General features: G+C 46.8%; 1 protein-coding gene across 2 annotated transcripts in view; it reads left to right on the top strand.

Annotated features, from left to right (window-relative positions):
• Window positions 1-21,181, top strand: part of KIAA0040 (KIAA0040 ortholog) — a 35,082-nt gene extending 13,901 nt beyond the window's left edge. Inside the window, exons 2-4 of one of the 2 annotated variants that reach the window (XM_028165703.2) lie at window positions 1,179-1,251; window positions 2,420-2,609; window positions 17,645-21,181. In XM_028165703.2, coding sequence (XP_028021504.1) covers window positions 17,777-18,076 — 300 coding nt within the window. In that variant the 5' untranslated portion in view covers window positions 1,179-1,251; window positions 2,420-2,609; window positions 17,645-17,776 and the 3' untranslated portion in view covers window positions 18,077-21,181. The remainder of the gene's footprint in view (window positions 1-1,178; window positions 1,252-2,419; window positions 2,610-17,644) is intronic. The other variant, XM_028165702.2, reaches the window with a different exon arrangement.
• The last annotated feature ends 294 nt before the right edge of the window (window positions 21,182-21,475 follow it).

The following is a 21,475-nucleotide window of genomic DNA, read 5'->3' as shown; positions in this document are numbered from 1 at the left end:
ACTTCCTGATATTTACCTTAGCCTTTAATTGCTTGTATTATTTTTGAAAATTAAACTGTGAAGAGCATTATCAGTCTATAAAGAATCTCATGTATATATTATTTGACTTTTACAACAACACTGGATGGTAAGTGGAGTCAGTGGGATTAGTATCTGAGATGGGGAACCTGAGGCTTGGAGATTCGGGGACCTGCACTGTCACCTGTCAGGACTTACCATGTTCCAAATTTCATTAAGAAACTCTCCTAGGATGGGAACCAGATCATAACTTCTTTTTTCCCCTCAGCACCATGTTGATCACACAGCAGATAGTTATTAACTAACGTTTCTTGAAATGAAATCCATAAGCAACTACCAGAAATATAATTGGAATGGCATATTTCATTGATGCACATCATTGCTATTAGTACTATTAGCCTCTTCACGTGTAAAGAACAGTATGCTTGCAGCATTATTTTTATTATAGTGACCCAGTAAACAACCTAAGGGAGGCTCTCACATGTTCTATACAAATCTCCCCACCCCTGCCCCCGGGGGTCAATCAGAGGGCAGCCACTCATGCAGGTTCTGCTCATACCAAGCGGCATGGCCCCACTGCCTCCTGGCAAAGGATGGAATGTGCTTATCAGAACTTGCCTGGCAGGGTTGACATGCTGGGCTAGCCCTTGGAAATCTGGAGTCATTTGGGCACATGGAGGATCCAGGTTGCCCAGAACCGCTGCAGAGCCAGGTGCAAGAGCCTCGAAGGTTGGGGTGGGGTAAGGGTGGGGTCCATCCATCCATTCTGGGTTGGAGGTAGGAAGACCTCCCAGCGTGGGAGCCAATTTTCTAAGAATTTCAGGCCACTGTGACTACCTGGCAGAACTGAGGAGTGTTGTTTGTTGCCATGTCCCTACATCTACCTGCAATAATACCAATTATGACTCTCAATTTTGTACAGTTCCTAACAGCCTAGGAGCACATTCACATGCACTGTTGCTTTGACACAAGGACCCTCCCTGCCAGGCAGGTACTCACTTCCAGTTGGTTGTTGACTTTGGAAAGTGCCTGCGTACAGTCAGACCTTCAGAACTGTACCAAAGGACTGAGAGGAAAGCCAACCCCCTCCCAGCCCTGCCCCCCTTGCCCTTCCATAGAGGCAAGAATGTTATCTGTCACTTTCTTGTGTCTCTTCCCAGATTTCCCCCATTTTGGAGATGAAGAAGCTGAGGCCCAAAGCAACTGAATGACCTTCCCGAGGACGCATACTGAGTAAGTCACGGGTGAGAATTTGAACTGGCTTCTCACACCACTATGAACTTCCCCTGCACTCCAGGCTATATTTTAGCCAAGAATTCAGCTCATGAAAATCTACAAGCGTGTAAACAAATAAACCCAGATAAATGTCAAAGCCAGAACTGGAGGCCTGGAGCTCCACAGGCTGTCCACTGAGAAGAAGAGCTGCCTACCCCTCTCAGGGCACTCCAAGACCCTTCTCTGGCTGCTCCAAGCCAACTCCCATCTCCAGGACTCTCTCCTGCCTTCCACCTAGCAGGGGCAGGACCACGTATCCTGACCGTTTTGCTCTATCAAAGTGTTCCCACCCAGTGTTCTATTTCTTCAAGACCCTGATACTTTGAGGGTTGGTCTGATAACAATATATGTGTGTGTGTGTGTGTGTGTGTGTGTGTGTGTGTATACATATATACATATATATATATGTATACACACACACACATTCTGGGCTGCTAAGGAAAGATAAAACTTAAGGCTGGTGCAGAGCCTGTAGGCGGTCCAGGCCTGAGGCCACAGGTAGAGAGCTGGGAGACAAGATCAGAATTCCCTGGCCTTTCCCACCATCCCCCCACCTCCCAGTGGCCCCATGTGCTTTCCAGAGAGTCTTCCATAAAGCTTTGAGGCCTCCGGGCAATAATGGAGCAGGGGTGGTGGATGGGGAGGAGTGAGGGGGTGGGGCTGAGGGAAGAGCAAGTGTGTGAGTGTGTGTGTGTGTGTGTGTGTGTGTGTGTGCGTGTGCGTACACTTTGGTACCTATGAGGAACTCCCCTAGCCCACAGTCCCCAGCAGTTTCCTCCATCCATACTCCCAAATCACTCATGGGCAATACCTGCAGCCTCCTTTGGGAAGGTCATTTCAGGGGTGGAGAGGAAGATAAGATATTTGGGGGCAAAGGCAGGCAAGTTGAGGGCATCAGGGATGAGGTGAAGCCAGTGGCAGTTGCAGAATTTCTCTAGAACAGGGGCTTAGCGGTAACAGTCTATTTGCACAGAAGCACCTAAAGCTGCATTTGATGAGACTGAGCAAATATCATCTGTATCAAAGAAATAGGGTACTGAGGCAAAAAAGGGGGTGCTCTTGCCTGAGTGGGGGCTCGATAAAATATTTTAGCACACTCATGTATGTCCTCTGCATTCACCAACAGTTATTTATCAAAACTGTGAAAAAAAAAATATCTACATGCAACGTTAGGGATACAGATGTAAACGCAGACAGACAGAAAGTGAAGGTTCGTTCTCCAGCAACATCAACTCTGTACTACCCGCCCTCTGAACGGAGCCTGTGACCCAAAGTCTGATGAACCTGAAATATTCCACACTGTGCATTCCGCAGGGGTGAGTTATGATTGGAATGAGAATATTTCTGCTCACTCCATGATTTGGCCTTTACATTTTAAGCCTTAATATTGCAGTAAGGTAGCTTGCGGCTTTTAATTGCCCTGAGCTTTTGTTAACATTAAATGAAGGGAGGAAATGGAAAGGAAAATAAAACCGTATCTGTATTGCTTTTGAGTTGCATAATTGTATATTTTTGCCACCCCATTAGTTTTCAACTATTCCAGCCCATAAACCTCTCCCCCGCCACCACCGAGGAAAGTAAGTCAGTCATTCGGTTATCACTGCAAAGTTTGCCAAGTTCTCAATTCTCTTCTCTAATATTAAAGAGAATGATGCACCTTTAAATTGAGTCTATTTTTTAATTACCACCTGTGGGAGACCCTGAATCACACAGGTGCTTGGTCATCTTTTTGCTTTTTAAAAAAACACACCTTCCTTCTAAGCAGATATGACATTGGAAGACTTAAACATCAGTTATTGGAGTCAGCCACAAAGTGTCCCCTTTATTTGGGGACCAGAGAAGGCACCACCCCTCCCCAACTGCTTCTAACTTGAAGATGACCTCAGAGCCTCAACCCACACTTTCCAAAAATAAAACTTGCCTCAGTGCTTTACCACACCCACGAAAATTGGCTCCAAAATCTTTTACCAAATAGTTTCGAAGAGTGAAAATAAGAACAGTATAACCCAGGTATGTCACTGTAACCATGGCTACAGGTTTTATTAGCACTAATACCAGGATGTGGTCAGACTGGATATATACAGACGACAAACACAAGCCTGAGTGGTGTCAGAGTATGTGCCCGCGAACTTTCCAAATTGAAAACATAGTCCTTAATGACTATGATTCATAAAGGACCTGAGGCGGGTGGAGGTGGGGATGGTGGCAGTGGGTCAGAGGGAAGAGAAGGTTTAGGGCAGAGGACTGCATCGGTAAGAGAAGTCAGGGTTCTAATTTTAGCTGTAATTCAGCTTTAACACAATCCTCTAATATGCCACTGCTTGCATTTAGATTGCAATTTTCCCTTCTCGATGTTTTTTCACAGGTCTTGTCTGTTCTTCACAACAATCTTGAGAGATATCTGAGATGGCTAATAGCCTCACTTCTCAGATGAGAAAAGGGCTCAGAAAGCTTAACTGATTTGCCCAAGGTCAGAGGCTTGGAGGACAACTGAACCGGGACTAGAACTGGGTCCTCTTAATATTCTTTCCACTGCACCCCTCCGCCAGCATTTTGCATTCTGCTTGGGACATTATGATATGTATTAATTCCTCTTGCAAACATCCCACATCCTTATTATTTGTCTAATTAGCCAGAGACCAGGATCAATCCATACAACTGGAGGTGACAACTGGAAAGTAAGGCTTGCCTTTTGTCCTCATCTCTTTTTCAAGCCCCCTGTGTGGTTCTCCCCTTCATGGATGACAGCACAAAGAACAGGCAATGTCGTCCCTATTCCGGAGGGAGGGTGTGGTCCAGGGGCTACAGGCTTAATATGCCTCCAGGGACCAGGTAGGTGTCAGGACTGGGTGAAGCCGGCAGGGTGGGGACTGGGGTACAGGTTGGGGGAACATCGGTCCTTCTAAAGCTCCAGCAGATTATAGCTATGTGGGAGGTTAGTGTGACCAAATTTTAGGACTCGCTAAAGATTGAGAATTTTATATGAAATCAGAGGAGGAAAAAAAAAAAAAAGTAAAATAGAAGTGCCTATGGGTTGGATATAGCTCCTGGGCTGCCAGTGAGTACTCTAAGGGGTTTTATGCCTTTGGGTCCCCAGCACCCACTGTCATACGTGACATATTGCCCTTCTCTTCTTGTATTTTTGGTCCTATTAAAATGTGAGCTCCTTGAGGTCACAGAAGGTGTTTTAGTCCATCAAGAGTGTATCCATAGGGTGTGGCACACATGGCAGGATTTCAAATGCTTGACAGATGAATGATTGGTGAATACCCCTTCGTCCTAGAAAAGATAAGTCCTCAGCGTCCTTCCGGAGAATGGCAGCTCTAGAGTACAGCAGTTACAGCAGGGTGTTTTGCACTTTAGTAGCTCTATGGCCTTGGGCAAATTACTTAGTCTCTGATAGGCTCGGTTTCCTCATCTGTATAATGGGGATTAAAAGACCCACCGCCTGAGTTGCTGAACGAGGCAATGTCTGTAAAGCCTTGATTACACATGCAGAGTTGCGCACTTAGTAAGAACACAACAAATGGTGGCTTTTGGATTCAATAGATCATTCCCTGTTCCTGTGAAAGGTGATAAGACATTATGCCAAGCCTCTGTTTTTGAGGCTTTGGCCTCCTGAGGTATCTATGTCAAAAGAGGCCAGTCAAAGGAAAACAAGTGAGCATTCTAGCTGAAATGAAGAGGAGAAAGTTGATAGTGATGGACAGAACAAGGCATCCCTAAGAAACTAGATCCTGGAAGTCACGAGGACTGAAAGAGGGGCGGCAGCTGAGAATGAATGGAAATAAAATTAGCAAGAAAGCAGGGGAAAGGCAAATGGGTCTGCCCTGATTCCTAGGATTGGCTGACTCACTCCCACCGGTTCACAGAAAAGTTGATCAGTTTCTGCTTATGAATTCTGTAATGAATGGACGCTTTTGCCTTTCACACAATATGAGTAGTGTAATAACAAATAGGGTGCTATATGGTTTTCAAGGCAATTTTAAGGCCCCCACTGTGTGAAGTGTACTTAGCCTACACGCTTTACACACATTATCTTTACACACGTCATTCACTCACTCACACACTCATTCATTCATTCATCCTTTCAACAAATACTTATTGCCAGCCCACTTTCTGCCAGGCACTGTTCTGGGGAGAAAGAATAAAATGATGTAGCACAGTGGAAAAAACACCTCGCCCTCTGAGAAGTGTGCTCATATCTCTGTTTACAGAAGAGAAAACTAAACTCAAAGTACTTAAGTGGATGTTGCCCAGACTCCACGCCAGTGTTAGTGAAGGAGGCAAAATTCTTTTTTTTTTTTTTTTTTGAGGGATAACTTTATGGGGTTTTTTTTTTCATCTTACTATATCATTTTTTTTAACATCTTTAATGGAGTACAATTGCTTTACAATGGTGTGTTAGTTTCTGCTTTATAACAAAGTGAATCAGCTATATGTATACACGTATCCCCAAGGAGGCAAAATTCTTGGTGCATGTTTTCTGGTTTAGGAGAAAAATCAGGAAGTTATCATGATGATCTAGGGACATAAACATGAGGAAGTCTGTAACTTGCTAACAGGCTGGGGGTACTGCATTCGATCACATTTAGCACAGCTGGAATTTTCAGAGTATCGGAGAGACACGATTTTTAGTGTTTAATCCTAAGAGTGACTGAAAGCGACTAATTATTGTCAGAGTCTATGACATGGACCCTTTGGAGACAATGTAATTAGGGAAGAGAATGGAGAAGAGAGAGGGAAGAGGGCGGGAGAAAGAGTAAAGGAGAATAAAGTGGCTAGAGATTTTAGGCCATCCATAACAGAAAGTCAAAGAAAGCCCAGATGAAAACCCTTTTAAATTCCTTTCATTGTTCTTAAATTATTCTCTAATTATTTTCCTCACATCATCTTTGAGTAGAGAGAAGGTGCCGTTTTCCTCCTCTGTATTTCCTAGCATAGCTTAATTAATACTTGATTGATTGAAAGATTGACTCAATTGAACCTGGAGTGAAATGGAGCTTTTTAATTTTCTTTCCGCTGAACCTGAAATAGAGCATATAGTAATTAGGAAAGGATCCCTTGTTATCAGAAAGTCCCAGCCACAATGAGCTCTCTGTAACTGAGCAAAAGGAAGGTAGATGATTATTTAGGAGCTGATAAAGCACACTCCCCACTCTCTTCTGCTTTCAGTGATACGGGAGTTTCTTGATCATTATTTCTTCCTTAAATGAGTTACTTGGCTGGAAGATCCGTCTGGATGGTGGGCTAAATGGTGGATAATTGTCATCAAAGTCTGGCCACAGATGTGACTGATGGCCTCTTTTCTATGCCTTTCATTGCCCCTGCTCTCTCCCCAGTGACCTCGGTTGACTAATTTACATTTTTTTTTCAAGATCTCTTTTCTTTTAGGACCCTTGGGTTAACCAGAATGACTTCATTCGTTCGTTCAGGGACATTCCCAACTCTGAGCATCTACACAGAATAAGACAGGCAAGGGCCCAGTTCTCACTGAACTTATTTTCCAGAGCAGGAAGACAGTCCATAAATGCATACACTACAGTGACAAGAGCATCACGTGTGACTCCGAAATTTTAGAGTGGGAAGAACTACCAAGGCCATAAGACAGGATGGTGTCCTAGAGGTTGATGGGGGCTGGGCTTCTTAGATGACTTGGTCGAGAAAGGCTTCGTGTTGAGGTAACATCTGTGGTTACAAGTGAGTGGAAATGCCTTTGTGTGGAACTCTGCATGTTAGGAGGCAGTCGGCCATGCCAAGATCCGAGAGAAAATGTACCAGAGGGACAAGCAAGGTCCTGAGGGGTGGACAGCTCAAGTAGGTGTGTCCAGGGCACAGCGAGGGAGAAGGGGTTACAGGATGAGATTAGACATGGAGGCAGAGCCAGCTGATGGAAGCACTTGTGGGGTATTTTTATTCAATACTTTCCAGGCATTGGGAAGCCGTGGGGGTGGGGAAGGGGGGGTGCTCGTGTGGGGAGAAGAGGCTATAAAGAGGGAAGAGTAGAACCAGAGAGACTGGTTAGGAAGCTGTGCAGTAATCCAGGTGAGGGGTGATGGTGACCTAGCCATGAAACGGACAGAAGTGGTATGCGGGATATATTCTGGAGATAGAAGGGATGAGACCAGCTGAGGGGTGGGAGTGGTGTCAAGCAAGAGGGGTACATGAGTCTCCTGCGGCTACCGTGACAACGTACTGCAGGCTGGGTGGCTTAAACAACAGAAATGTATTGCCTCACAGCTCTGGAGGCTAGAAATCTGAAATCAAGGTGTTGGCAGGGTTGGTTCCTTCTGAACCAACAGCTTTCCTTCTGAAAGCTGTGAAGGAAGGATCTGTTCCAGGCCGCTCTCCTTGGCTTGTCAACGGCCATCTTCTCTAAATGCCCCTTCATTGTCTTCCCTCTGTGCAAGTCTACCTCTATGTCCAGATTTCCCCTTTTCATAAGGAAACCAGCCATATTGGATTATGGACCCACTTTACTCCAGTATGACCTCATCTTAACTAATTACATCTGCAAAAATGCTGTGTCCAAATAAGGTCATATTTTGAGATAGGGGTTAGGATTATAACATATAAATATATCATATATATATATATATATACATATATATGATTCTTTGTGCTTTTCTGTATTCTTTTATTTTTTCAAAGAAAACAAATAATTACAATGTAGTCAACAAGGGCTGTGATGGTAGGTTATTGGCTCCATGAGAGCTCAGAAGAGAAAGAAATGGATTCGGGGAGGTCTGTAGGCAGAGGACTGACAGTCACAGAAGACCTCCCAGAGGAGGCTGGAAGGACAAGGAGTTTCCCTGTGAACGGACCAAAGGGAAGAGGTGAGAAGACATTCCAGGCAGGTGGAACAGCACGTGCCAAAGAATGGCAGTGTGAGAGAGCAGGAAGCTCGGGAGAATCTGAAGAAATGTGGCAATAAGGGTGGTGGTGGGAGACGAGGCTAGGGTGAGAGCAGAGGCCAACAGCTCACAAGCGATTTGTCCCCCTTGCTAAGGAGTTGCGATGATCGTGCAAGTGACGAAGGGCCAAAGACAGGCTGAGCAGGGGGAGCATGACCCCATGTGGATTTTAGAAGATGAACTGAAGGAAGGAAAACTAGAGACCAGTCTGAGGGCTTGGACAAATGCGATAACAACGAGGGTGAAGAGGAGGGTGCCTGTGCTCCTCGGGATGCTTTCTCTGCTTCTCCACCCTCTGCCCTCTATACTCATGCCACCACAGCTGCCTGGCTTGAGCCCTGCTTCACCTTCGGCGCTCTCGGGCTCCAGCTCTCTCCTAGACCATGCCAAGCTCTTTCCCACTCCGGGCCTTCGCCCTGCTGTTCCTGCCACCTGCGCACAACTGGACCCTTGTCATCCCTCCAACCTCAGTTCAAAGTCACCTCCTCAGAGGCCATGCCGACTGTTTGCTTTATAGCACCAACAGCATATCTTGGCTTCTTTGTTTGTGCACCTGTTTACTATATGCCTTCTCCCTGCGGAAAGTAAGTAGCTTTACCATATCTGCATCATTCATGACTACGTATGCAGTGCCTGGGAAGGAACTGACACATACTAGGAGCTCATTAAATGCACTGGCAGAAGGAAAGAAGGGAGAGAGGGAAGGAACAAAAAGACAGTTTGGTGTGGGGGAAGGATGGAGGCTCATGTCCCGCTCTGCCCAGTGATATGAGATCCACGGGGCTGTATCCACACCCTCACAGTGCTGCTTCTGAGTGATGCCTGTACATGTTTTAATTCTGAAATGGTTGCTTTGCAAAAGAATGATGAGTGTAGTAAGAGTCTCCTTACTACAGGAAAACTATAGAGAAAGGAGAAAAAAAATGCCTTTTAAAGGAGACCTAAAGAATCAGTCATGACTCCAGAACCATCCCAAATTCTAAAAAGGCAAACAAAATCACCATTAGCTAAGAAGTCGAGGGTGTTTCTTTGGCCAGCCTATTCCTTTGGGGTCAAATAATAAGGGCACACATCTACGGCCAGGTGTGGCTCCAAGAGGCTCTACATCTACTGACTCATTTAGTTTCCACAACAGCCTACTATTATCAGCTCCATTTTACGCATGAGGAAAGTGAGCCCCTGGGTTAAGTAACCTGCCCAGCGTGATAGACTTAGTGAGTAGCAGCATCAGGATTCGAACCCAGGACATTCGGTCCCGGAACCGGCACTCTGAAGCACTTAGCTAAACCCCTCTTGGGTCAAAGCTGCACCACAGAAGAGCTGTTAAATGTATCACATATTTGTTATAATCATTGCCAACGTTAGCTTTTTGTCACTTGTGTGAGGTAGGATGGGCTAATTGCTGTAGCGAATAATCCTTAAATCTCAGTGGCTTCCCCCAACAAAGGTTTCTTTCTCATTCGTTCCACTGTTCACTGTGGTCAGCGAGGTGCTCTGCTAGCACTCATTCAGGAACATCTTCCACCTCTGCTGTCCCAGGGGCCCTGGAGTCCTCCCCTGGGCCCTTTGCATCTGGCCAGCCAGTGAGCAAGCAGAGAGAGAACGTGGAGGCCCTTGGAGGAGAGTTCAGGAGCCAGGCCCACGTTCCTTTGGCCAGAACTCAGTCACACAGCTCCAGAGGTGTCAGGGGGCTGAGAGGCATAGACTAGCCTGAGCCCAGGATGAGGACGTGGTGGGCATCTTGCCTAGTGCTGCCTCCATAGTTAACTGTACGGACTTCTGTAGGGGAAACCTGGCAGGAGGGGTGCTGGGAGTCAGAAGACATTGGTTCTGGCCCTGAATCCACCAGTTGTCAACTGTGTGACCTCCAGCAAGTCACAGCTTCTTTTGGTCCCAGATTCCTTATCAATAAAGTGAGGGAACCCAACCAGATGACCCATCTCTGGATTATTCCAATTCAGAATGTCTACATGACAAAGCATCATTTTATTATTTTTAATAACCATGGTACCTTAATCGTTTCTGTACTGATGACCTATTTGTGCTTTTGTTCAAAATTGCAATCATAATTATAACATTGATTCTGAGGGAAAATACTATCTATTTTCTTCTAATACTCAATATCTAGTTCCACACCATGTATGCATACTCTGGGGGGAAAAAAAGAGGATCCAATTTTGTATTTGGACTAGTTACTTGAAGCAATTAATTAAATTGGGGGAAATACAGACATCTATTTCATCATGCCTTGAGCCAGGTTTTAAGTTATAAGCGTAATATTCCACTAGCAGATTATTTTCTGTGATCTGACAATTTTTGTACAAAACGGTACTTACATCTATTAGAGGGCATCTGAGCATGCCAGGTTAGCAAGGTGAGAAACATCAAGAAAATACATATCCAGAGCAGCAGAGTTAAGAACTGCTGACTGAGGTTCCACCCGTGCCCTAGCTGCCAGAGAGCCTTGGTTTCCGAAGTGTGTGATATTGTAACCACAGGGATTTTGCAAGGACTGCAGGGTGGTTTTGGGAGCTGGGACAAGGTATGGGCAGGCAGGGTGGAGAGGCCTGGGGCTGAAAAAGAGGTTTTAAACCCTCAGGAGAGATGGCGAGAGTCAGGTAGAGCCTGTTGGATGGGATTTCTATTTTAGGAATATACCAGAGTTGGAGACCAGAGAGGAGACTAGGGCTAGAAGAAGAAGAGCAGAGCACAGCCCAGAGACAGTCCTCATGTCCCTCCGCCTCACAGTTCTCTCACCGCATCCGCTGGAGAACACCCAAGTCAGGCGCTTATCCCACCCAACGCCACCACCCTCACCCTCGTCCCGGTGCCATTTTCCCTGAACAACCGCAGTCGTCTCCTCCCGCTCCTGCCCTGGCCAGTCTGTTCTCTCTCACCCCAGCGACAGTGTTCTTTACGAAACTCAGATCTATTCTGTCCCCTCCTTGCTTGAAATCCCATGGCCCTTACAGTACACACCAGCCATGGACATGGCTTAGCAGGCCCTGAAGGTGTAGGGCCACCTGCCTCGAGGGCTTCACGTCACCCCACTGTCACCCCCACTCACTGCTGCTGCGTCCAGCCACACCATCCTTTCAGGTCCTTTGCAGGAGAAGCAACAGGTCCATGTTGATCTGAAAAAAAATACAATGAACACATTATTTCCTGTGTTTCCAGACTTCGCGGTGGGGGGACAGTTTATCATGTATTAACAATTGAACTCATTGCTTTAAATTTAGAGGCACTTCATCTGAAAAGGTATTGGAGAGCTGAAAGAAAACACACCACGCATATTACTTGAAAGAGCTTTAGATAAGTTTAGTCTATGTCCTCAAGAGTTTTCAGACACCCTGACCACATGTTTGCTGTTTTTGTCATTCAGATCTTAGTGAAGCCATCCCCACCCAGAGCCTGCCCTGGCTTCCCTGATGGGTATCGCTCACTTTCACAGCATGCCGGGCTTCTCCTTCAGAGCAACTATATACTCACACACCGGTCTGCAGGGTTCTTTGATGAGTGTTTGCTTCCCACACCAGACTTTGAGCAAAAAAGGGACAAGGATTGAGTCTGCCTGCTCCTGGATACCCAGGACCCAACACAGTTCCCAGCGTGTACTAGGTGCCGCATAAGTAGTCCCTGAAGGAATGACTGAGCAGACTCTGTCCTGATTGTCATTTCCTTTTCACCTTTTAATCCCCTCCAGGCCAGCTTGCTTACTCCTTCCCCTGCGCCGCTCCCATGCCCTTTACACAGAGTTTGACCACAGGACCCTTGATCACACTGTGCTTCTGCTATCTTTGTCTCTGCTCCTTACGAGACAAGGAGGAGCTCAGGATCTGAATGCACAGGGCCAGACACAGAGTGGGTGTTCCGTGAATGTTTATTGCATTGAACTGTGACCTCCACGAGAGTAGCTCTGGCCCAGATGCCCTGACTACACAAGAGCAAGAAGTAACACTCAAGGAGGCTCCCTGCAGCAGGCCCTGGTGCTGCTGTGTATGAAAATAAACCTCTTTCCCACTCTCCTCGCCCATGATCCATCCATCCTCTCACTCAGCACATGGCTTCTCAGCTTACAGAAAAGGGTCATCAGCTCAACCTCCTCATTCAGCAGTTTTTGGACCTGATAATTGTCCAGAAACACTTGGGTTGTTTATTATAAACATAAATTCCTGGGCGTACCCTAGACCTACTGAATCAGGGTCTCCAGGAGTGTGACTCGGGAACCTGCATGCTTTAATCCCTTGGTGACATGCTTGGTGACTCCCTTCCCTGGCCAGAAGGCCATCCTGCCATCACCTGAGATCTTTGGGTGAGGAGATAAAGCAAGCACAGTGATGACCACAACACAGGGTACCGGCTCAATGGAACATTTGAGGAAAGGCCCAAGGGAAGGTCTTTGCCCCCAAGTTACAATTATGAGGTGGCCCCCCACACATACCCAGGAGTCTGCAGCTGCAGCAGAGGAATCTTCTAAGGCTCTGAGAGAAACCTGACCCTCCTGCTTCACCCCACCCCCTACAAGAAGCCCAAAGATTTAAACCATTTGGAAATCACTCTGGAGAAGGTTTCAGGGATTTCAATCGGGTGCCATCGTGATCCTTAACATTAACATTTCTAGAAAGCATCTGCTATCCAGCAGACACTATTCTTCAGCTTCACACGTATTATTTCACCTAATAGACAGAAATTACAAGAGGCCAGTGCAAAGGAGAATGCCCTTCCCCCTTCTTGGGGAGCTCCAGAAGCAACAGCAGTCTGAGGGCCAGCCCTAGACACAACTCTGGAGCAGCTCTTGGCTCTCAGGGATGGATCAGACATCCCTGTGGCAGGAGCCATCCCAGTACACTTCCAGGGGTTCCAAAGCCTGGAGGGAAGCTGGGGCCTGCAGAGGGCTAGGTGCTCTCCCCAGGTCTCATTTTATGAGCTCAACAGTCCTCCAGACACCATCAGATGTTCCCCAAGCGACCCTTTTCCATTCCTGTTGCTGGATGCCGGAGTCTAGAATTACAGCCACAGAACTGCAGACCAGTTCTAAGTGGGGAGGTCACCTGTGAAGCCCTTTTCATTTGAATGGGGTGGGGGGGGCGGGGTCCATGGTTCCCTGGCCATGAAGACTGGGCTACAGGTGAGGGATGGGGAAGAAAAGCTCAAGGCTAGAATTAGTCCGCTGTTATGGGGAGATCACTCGCTATTTTACAGATTATGTTTTATAGTATTTTACAGTTTGCGAAATGCATTAAACATATTGAGCTCTTAATCTTCACAACCTCATTACAAGGGAAGCTTATTAGCTTCACTTTGTAGCTGAAGTTCGGTAACCGGCCAAGGTCACAAGAGTTGAGCCAGGGCGCAAACCCAGGTCTTCTGGCTCCAGGATCTCTGTTCTCCATCAACACCTCACATGCAGGCAGATAGACGGCTTGTGGGAAGAAAGAATGGATGAATGACTCTCTCCCAGCTAGATACTACGAAGGATATAGAGATGAATACTGCTCACTTTCAAGAAAACTGAAAGGACCTTTTCCCCTCTTCTCCCTCCTCATAACCACCCCCACAACCACAATCAAGGTTGGTTAGCACCTATTGTTGGTTTTACAAGAATAGATGAATTGTTTTTCAAACAGTGTCAGCTCTCAGTGATACTTGAGAGCTAACCAAAGGATGGGGTCTCCCGAGAGCATTTCTAAGGCTCAAAGTGGGGCTCCTTTTGCAAAAACGTTCATAGAAGCTCTAACTTTTAATTCATACCACCAAGGAGATATTTGATTGTTTCCTGGAAATGCTAATAATGCAAAGCTCATCAATACTAATGAAACACTATAGATGAGCAGAGCTCAGCAAGTAACGTGGGGGGCCTAGAAGAGAATTCTTAGATTAAAAAATATAAAGAATACCTTTTAATTGAATTTTCCCCAGACAGGATTTCCAACCGTTAATGAATACTCTCTTTGGCTGTATGGAGAGTAGACTCAAATAAGTACCTTTAGGAATCCAGAAGTGAATTACTGACTTAGCTTTAGCTTGAAAAGAAATCTGTTTATTCACAGGCTATTTTAGATGCCATGGGATGGATGAGTTTGAGACAAAGGTTGGGATGGGTGGGAGGGCCTAGAACATTGAAATAAAGACATAATTCAAATGCATGCTTTTAATTCATCCAATTAAGCATCCTCAGTTGGAATTTGCTTCTTCTATTTGCCTTTTGGCAAGATCCCTTAATGATAATAAGATCCCTGGAATGTACAAGGCTCCATGATACCAGAAACCTTATCTTTGTCGTTCATTCCTGAATCCTCAATACCTAACACAGTGTGTGGCACATATTAGGTGCTCAATAAATGTTTGCTAAATGGATGAAACATCTTCTCTTAAAACACCTACCAGAGGTTTTCAGATCCTGTTCTCTTTTCCTGAAGGGCAGCTCTGATCACAACATCCTCCTGTTATAAAGCCCCCCAAATAAACACACCCTATGAAGGCCCTCTCTACCTTGGCCACAGCCTACAGTCCTTCCCTCTCCCACCCTGAGCTCGAGGCTCACCAGAAGGCCCCTCGTTCTCCTGCTGATGTTCTAGAACTTTCACCGTCTGGAATCTTTGAACATCCTTTTCACACGTTTTTCTGTCAAGATCCTACTCATCTCTCAAGATGCTCTATTCTCAAGTGGCTCTACTTTTACGAAACTGCCCTAATATTCTCCAAGGGCTTGATGCCCTTCTTCTCTCTCCCTGGCTGAACCCAAGAGTGGGCTCTGATTCACATATGCTCCCCACAGAGACCAGCACGACCCCTGGCACAGTAAAGTTTGTCAGCAAGTGTTGTTTGCTGCTGTCTAATTGAATCACAGAAATGCAGTGCAAGGAGCATCTGGTCCCCAAAAGTGTATGTGTAGGGTCAGGTTAGAGAAAAACACCTAACAACAGAGCAGAAAAATCCCTCTGGATGGGCCAAAGAATACTGGGCCATACAAGGCTGAGGTCAAAGCAAAGGTTACAGCAAAGGGAGAAGGAGAACCCAGAGGAGAGGCAAGTGGTGTGAGAAGGAGCAAGCAGCGAAGTGGCCCCGCTGAGGGGCTATGGGGAGACCAAGGGTGGTTTTCCTCTATAAAGAGCCTGTGTGTTTGCTGGCGTGTGGGTAGGTCCATGGCGTGAGATGTTCCCAGACACTCAGAGGGGCTCAGGCAAAGCCTCCAGCAAGGAGACATAACTTCTCAGGATGCTCTTCCTTGTTGCACGTTGAATTTAAGTTCAGGTGCCATATGCTTTCTATAAACCTCCCCTTGGGCGGGACTGGATTTTTACTGTATGTATCTTCATGCATTTGTGAGGTGTCTGACAATGGGAAATAAATCTCTTTGTAGTCTTCTTCTGCAACAGACGGGGATAAATGTTTCAGTCAACCTGAGGGATAGCAAAGGATTGTAAGATTCTATAAATTCTGGGCTACTTGCCAAAAATGGGTTAATTCCACACGAAAGAATAGGAGGCCCAGAGCAACACCTGTGAACGGCTCACCCCTTGGGGATCGGGAGCCAAACCTCCCAGAATCCATAAGGCCAGCTCTGCCACTCCCTCACTGTGTGACCTGTGCCTCCGTCTCTTCAGCTGTAGGATGGGGGGAATAACTGTACCTCTTTCATAAGGTTGTGATGAAGACTAAATGAGTCGATAGGTGCAAAGTGCCTAGAACAGTGCCTGGCATATAATAAGTGCCAGCTTACAGCATGATGTCAGGCTCCATGGACCAAATGGCACAGGTACCAATTTATACAATTGCATAAACTGTATAAATAATGTTATGAGGGGATAGGTCCGCATGCCTACAGACCAGGATGGAGATCCTGGGTGTGCCTGGATGGACACGTGGGCACTGGGTACATAGGACACTTATAGAGTGTGTTATCCAAGGAATTAGACCCCCAAGGACAACCCCTGGGACACCACGTGTAACACACCACCCAGGTGTGTAACACACACATTTATGCTCCAGCACAGGACAATCCAATGAAGCCCAGACTTCAAAATGATTCCGGACCCAGGTCCCCCAGTGCTTCCCTCCATTCACAATGCACCATCCCATTGCTCACTTAAAAGATCATTCACATGAAGGTGATTTAGAAAAGTATCAAATAAAATACAAATATAAAGTCATCGTCCTTAGTTTTTCTGCTCACCCAGCAGCCTCAGGAGAGTGCTGGACCCATTGTTCAGAGCTCTGGGTGTTCATCACTGCTCTGTGTGTCCTCAAACATGTCTCCTCAACACTATGGGCCTCAGATTCTGCATCTTTAAGTGAGAGAGCTGGTCAGGATGATTTATAAGGTCTGCAGCCTGGGCAATGTCTTTTTTATTTTCCTGAGCAATGTCTTATGCCAAGAGGTCTCTTCAATTTCTTTGAATTATCCCTGTCCTCCAAGTCTTGTTTAGACCCGAGAACCTGTGGATTCCAGAACTGAAGGCGCCTCTAAGGCCTTATACTTGAGAGCTGAGGCCTGAGATATATGTAGAGAGTTGGAGAAGGTGCCACAGGAAGAGGGGCCACTCTGGACCAGCAACCAGAACAGTCCCGGCTGTAAGCTGAGCTCAGAATAGGAGTAGAGGGACATCCAGGGACCCCATCCCTGTTTCCAAGCACCATCACTGATCAGCGTGCAAAACTCTTTCCACTGCAAAGAAAGGGAACAGGCAGGGAAGGAGACTTGGGAATCTTTGGCTGGGGGACAGAAAGCAGAGACAAGGGTAATGAGGGAGAGGAAGGTAGAAACAGAGAGAACTGGTTTCCCACCCAAAGCACGATGAGTCCTTGCCAGGCACAGGAGTCAGGTATAAGGAGGGGGGAGACACAGAGCAGGGAAGAGAGCATGAAGGGACAGCAAGGAAGGCAGGAGTGAGGCAGGATGAGGACTGACGACCTCCTAGCCTGGGGAGATCTAAGTCCCCTATGACAGCCAGCAAGACTTGGACATTCGATCTTGTGCTTAAGCTTTAATTAGTGTTGAAAATGGCAAGTTCACAGAAGGTCAGATATGGAGCTGTCCTGTGGGGAGTATGTGTTCAACATCTATCAGGTGAGCTGCAGTGGAGAACTACTCCTGTAGAGGGTCCAGGGAGACAACCCCTTAACCAGAACACTGTGAATACACACATTGATTTATTTATCTGACAATTGCAGAGCACTTGCTATGTGCCAGGTCTGATATGCTATTCCTTTTTATATCCTAAGCCCCATACAGTTGTACATAGCAAGAATTAGTTAATACTTAATTGACTAAATGCATGTGTTTATCTTGTTTATAGAGTCTCAATACAGTTTCAGTGAACTCTGGAAACCTTTGATTTCCTCCCATTTCCTAAGCCTAAAATCAAGGACGTTATTAAAAACTACAGACCATACCCACTGCGTATCTCTTAAATTATCTGTTTTTCTCTCTTTAGGTGCTATCCGTGGCATGCCCAAACCCAAAGCTGGTAGAGGAATAAGTTACAAGTGGGCAATTCTGCAACCTGTCACGCCCAGGCCTTGCTGGTGAGCTGCGAGGCTCCTCTGGTCCCATCTAGCCAAGCACCATGGAGAAAATCAGCGCCTTCTTTAGAGCCATCTGGGACACCGTCTCGGCCAAACACCAAGAGGGCCTCTTCAACAGCATCTGTCTAGGCATCCTGCTGGGGCTGCCCTTACTGGTGATCATCACCCTCCTCTTCATCTGTTGCCACTGCTGCTGGAGCCGGGCAGGCAGAAGTGGCCAACAGCCAGAGCGAAACAAGGGGAAGAAGAAGAAGAAAAAGAAGAAGGCTGAAGAAGACCTCTGGATCTCCGCTCAGCCCAAGCTTCTCCAGATGGAAAAGAGGCCATCACTGCCCGTCTAGTTAGACAGGAGGCAGAAGTGTCCTCCCCTGGGGGCTCGGCTGCCTTCCAACCACACACAGGGCAGGGAGCAGAAATCCCTTAAGTGATGCACTCACGTCCACAGAGGAGCTGCTCAACCAAGGAGCAAACCTCAGACTGAGTAGCCCCATGGAGGGCATTCCCGGGGAACACGTGGACAAGCCTTGGGTGCTGTCTCGGCATCTATGTGTCCAATAGCAATGCTCTTTACTACAGACTCAGGCATGCCTTCCACCCACCTCCGGCACATTCCATATGCAAAAGCACAAGGAACATGTATCCATACATCTTGACATATCTCCCAAATGCACACATGCACACCACACACACAAACACACACACACACACAAATTCAGGCAACAGGTACCTGGGCAAGTATATACTGTTCATCAAATGGTCACTGAATGTCTACTTTGTACAAGGCAGTACATTATCTGCTCTTGGAAAAACATCTCATAGGAAAGCCTGGCAGACCCGGGCACACATGCACAATTACATAACCGGACAAGAGGCCTACGCACTGTCAATGCCATACACCACTCAGGTTAGAGATGTATGCTCTTCTGTTCCCATCCCTACATAGCCTTTTACTGGAGATCTTCATTTTAGGACATTCCAGCAACCCGGTACAGTCCCCGTTCCTGTATATTGATACAGACACACCAAGTTCCTGTGCTTCTGACCTCTCACCTGGAGGAAAAGTTTAAAGTGTGATGGATCAAAATTCATCGAAAGCTATTGTCTTGCAAATCATGACAAGGTCCTCAACACCACTGATGGGTGTTTAATGTAGTCCAAGACCTCTCTTTGAGACGCTACCCCCAGAACCACTCAGCAAGGCTCCCTTCTCCAAGCGAGGACAAACGGCTCCTGGTAGTGACCACTAGGAGGCTATGGAGACCAGGTGTACGCCATCCGCTTCAGTGGACTACCGTTGTGTACCTGTGCAATGTATGTTTCACAGATGGGAAGTGGGTGCTACCCCTGAGCTAGGGATCCCCTATGAAACCAAAGGTTTTCAGCAGGGAAGGAATTAAGACAATCACAGGTACAGTCTCACAGAAGGCACACTGGAAACAATTTCATAAGGTTGTCATGAATGCATGGTATGTTGCAGATGGGATGCAGAAGTTACAGAGTTTAAATGAAAGTAGGACGAAGCTATACAGAGGTTGATCAATATTTATCTTGAAGCTCAGGCAAGTGCCTTGCACACAGTCGGTACTCACAACTGTCTGTGGATGCTGTCGGATATGTGATGATGTTAAGGGTAAACTTGTAACACCTCCCCAATTCCCCCAAGTGACCTTCTCTTCTAAGTGAGCCCACTAATTGCTGCAACAGATGGAAGTTGCGTATTGAATTCTGCAGGAGGAGGGTGCATGCAGGACCAAGGGTCGGGTTGACAAGTGTGCCCTGAGAGCCATGAGGACATGTAAGCTAGGTCCGCGGTGAGTTGAGGAGAGTGTCTTCCCACCGGGCTGAGGTTGGGGGGCCGAATTAATCCACTCATAGGGTGAACTGGTTGGTATTTTGATTGTATTGTGACCATATCACAAAGATGGATAATTTCCAACTTGGGAGCAGGTTGGGCTCTAAAAGTTCATTTGCAAATCTGCTGGGTAGCTCTCTTGAAATATTTTCCCACGGAAGCTCTTCTAAATGGTGGTGAAATTGCAACTTAATTAACAATGTAGCTAAACTATGATATTTATAGAAGCAAAAGCTAAATTCTGAAAGACTGTGTTCATGGAAAAATGTACTCTATTTGTTCACTTGGGCTAGCTGGTACTCAACTGCCCTCCAGGTAAAGTCCAGGTCTAGTCCTATGGATGGGAGGTGTCTGGTAGCAACTGCTGCACCAAGGTCTCTGACAGGTGACCCTGTGAAGCATAATTCAGGCCTGCTTATATTTTAAAACCAGTCATGTTCACCCTCTCACCCTAAGTGACCCTGGGCACTCAGGCTCCTCATACATAAACCTCTTTGACCAGAGAAAGAAGCACCCTCTGATGCTCTGTCCCCTTGTCATATGGAGACTTGTCGTGGAGTAGCTGGCTGTCCCCTTCACATCCCAGGATGACTTGTCTTCTCCCCACACAACATGCATGTGCCTCCCCCCATACCCCACTGCCCAGCAGGATGAGTTGCTCTTTCAGTCTCCAACTGTCAGCCCCCCTAAAACGGATGACTTGGGGGAGACGTGGAGGCTGATGGCCGAGACTGGTGTCAGATATAATCTAGGAGAGAGGATCTCCGGGATCAGGGACCGCACAAGTGCCATGGTTGCCTTGACAACCGGCTGCTAGTTTGAATTAAGAGAGCAGTCAGTCGTCATTGCCATGACAAGGCCTCTGTCTCCAGGGGCAGTGCCCCACCGTCTCCTCACAGAATGGACCTGCTCTACGTCCAGGTATGAAACACCCAGAAACACACTTCTCAGTTGCTTCTGTACCCAGGTTTGGAGACCCAAACCCTGAAAGAGGCTTATCTTTTTCCCACCCAACCTCCCCGAAAACCTTCACTGGAGTACCCAGAATAGTCCCGGAGTGTTATACGCCCGCCAATTTTTGTTGAATACGTGGGTGCGTGAAAGGAGCTCAAAGCAATAATTGGAGTCCACTACCTTTTCTTCCCACTTCATTCTCATCTTTCTCTCCCCTGTTTTCTTCTCTTATTCCCCTCCTCTCTGGGCACCACCCCAGCTCCATTCCTCTATCCCTTTCCATTTTTACTCCTTCTTCCCAGCCTCTGTCCCAGAACAGCCACTGGCAGCCAGGGGTGCCTCAGGACTGGGGCCTACTTGGCCCATCTTGGGGAGGTTAAGCTAACAGAGGGCAAAAAGGATGGTAAAGAAGAGGCCTCCTAAACCAGCCCAGGCTGGGGGAGGAGCCCCCAGGCCCAGCACTTCTGAATGGTCAGAAGAGGTCTTTCTCCCACTGCTTAATGGATTCGCTTTGGGTTTCTTGGGGGGAGGGGAAGATGTAGAAAAAAGGGCAGTTACCTCTTCAGGAAGAATATAAATGGTCCAAGTTGTATAGTATTTGTCAGTATTTTTTTTTTTCTGGAAAATTCAAACACACCAAGAGAAGAACTTATTTAAATAAAATACTTTGAAAATGAAAAGCCATGCCTGGTCTCCTCACTTATGGAATTAGATAGTTATTTTCTTGACATTGGAGATTACCGTCTCCCAGACATCACTCAGAATGATGGATGCTGTGACTTCCTCTGGGACACCAGACGCCCAGCCATCCCCAGGCACTGCCTTCCCCGGCAGAGTCAGAGGTCCAAGGACCAGGGATGAACTCTCGCACCGCTACCTGCAGAGCAGACACCTCGAAGACTAGGCACCCTCAGAGGTGCCAGTTGCAGAAAAA

This window comes from Balaenoptera acutorostrata, chromosome 1 (genome assembly GCF_949987535.1).
Source record: "Balaenoptera acutorostrata chromosome 1, mBalAcu1.1, whole genome shotgun sequence".
Classification (NCBI taxonomy): Eukaryota; Metazoa; Chordata; class Mammalia; order Artiodactyla; family Balaenopteridae; genus Balaenoptera; species Balaenoptera acutorostrata.
This window is presented reverse-complemented; position numbering and strand designations above follow the sequence as displayed.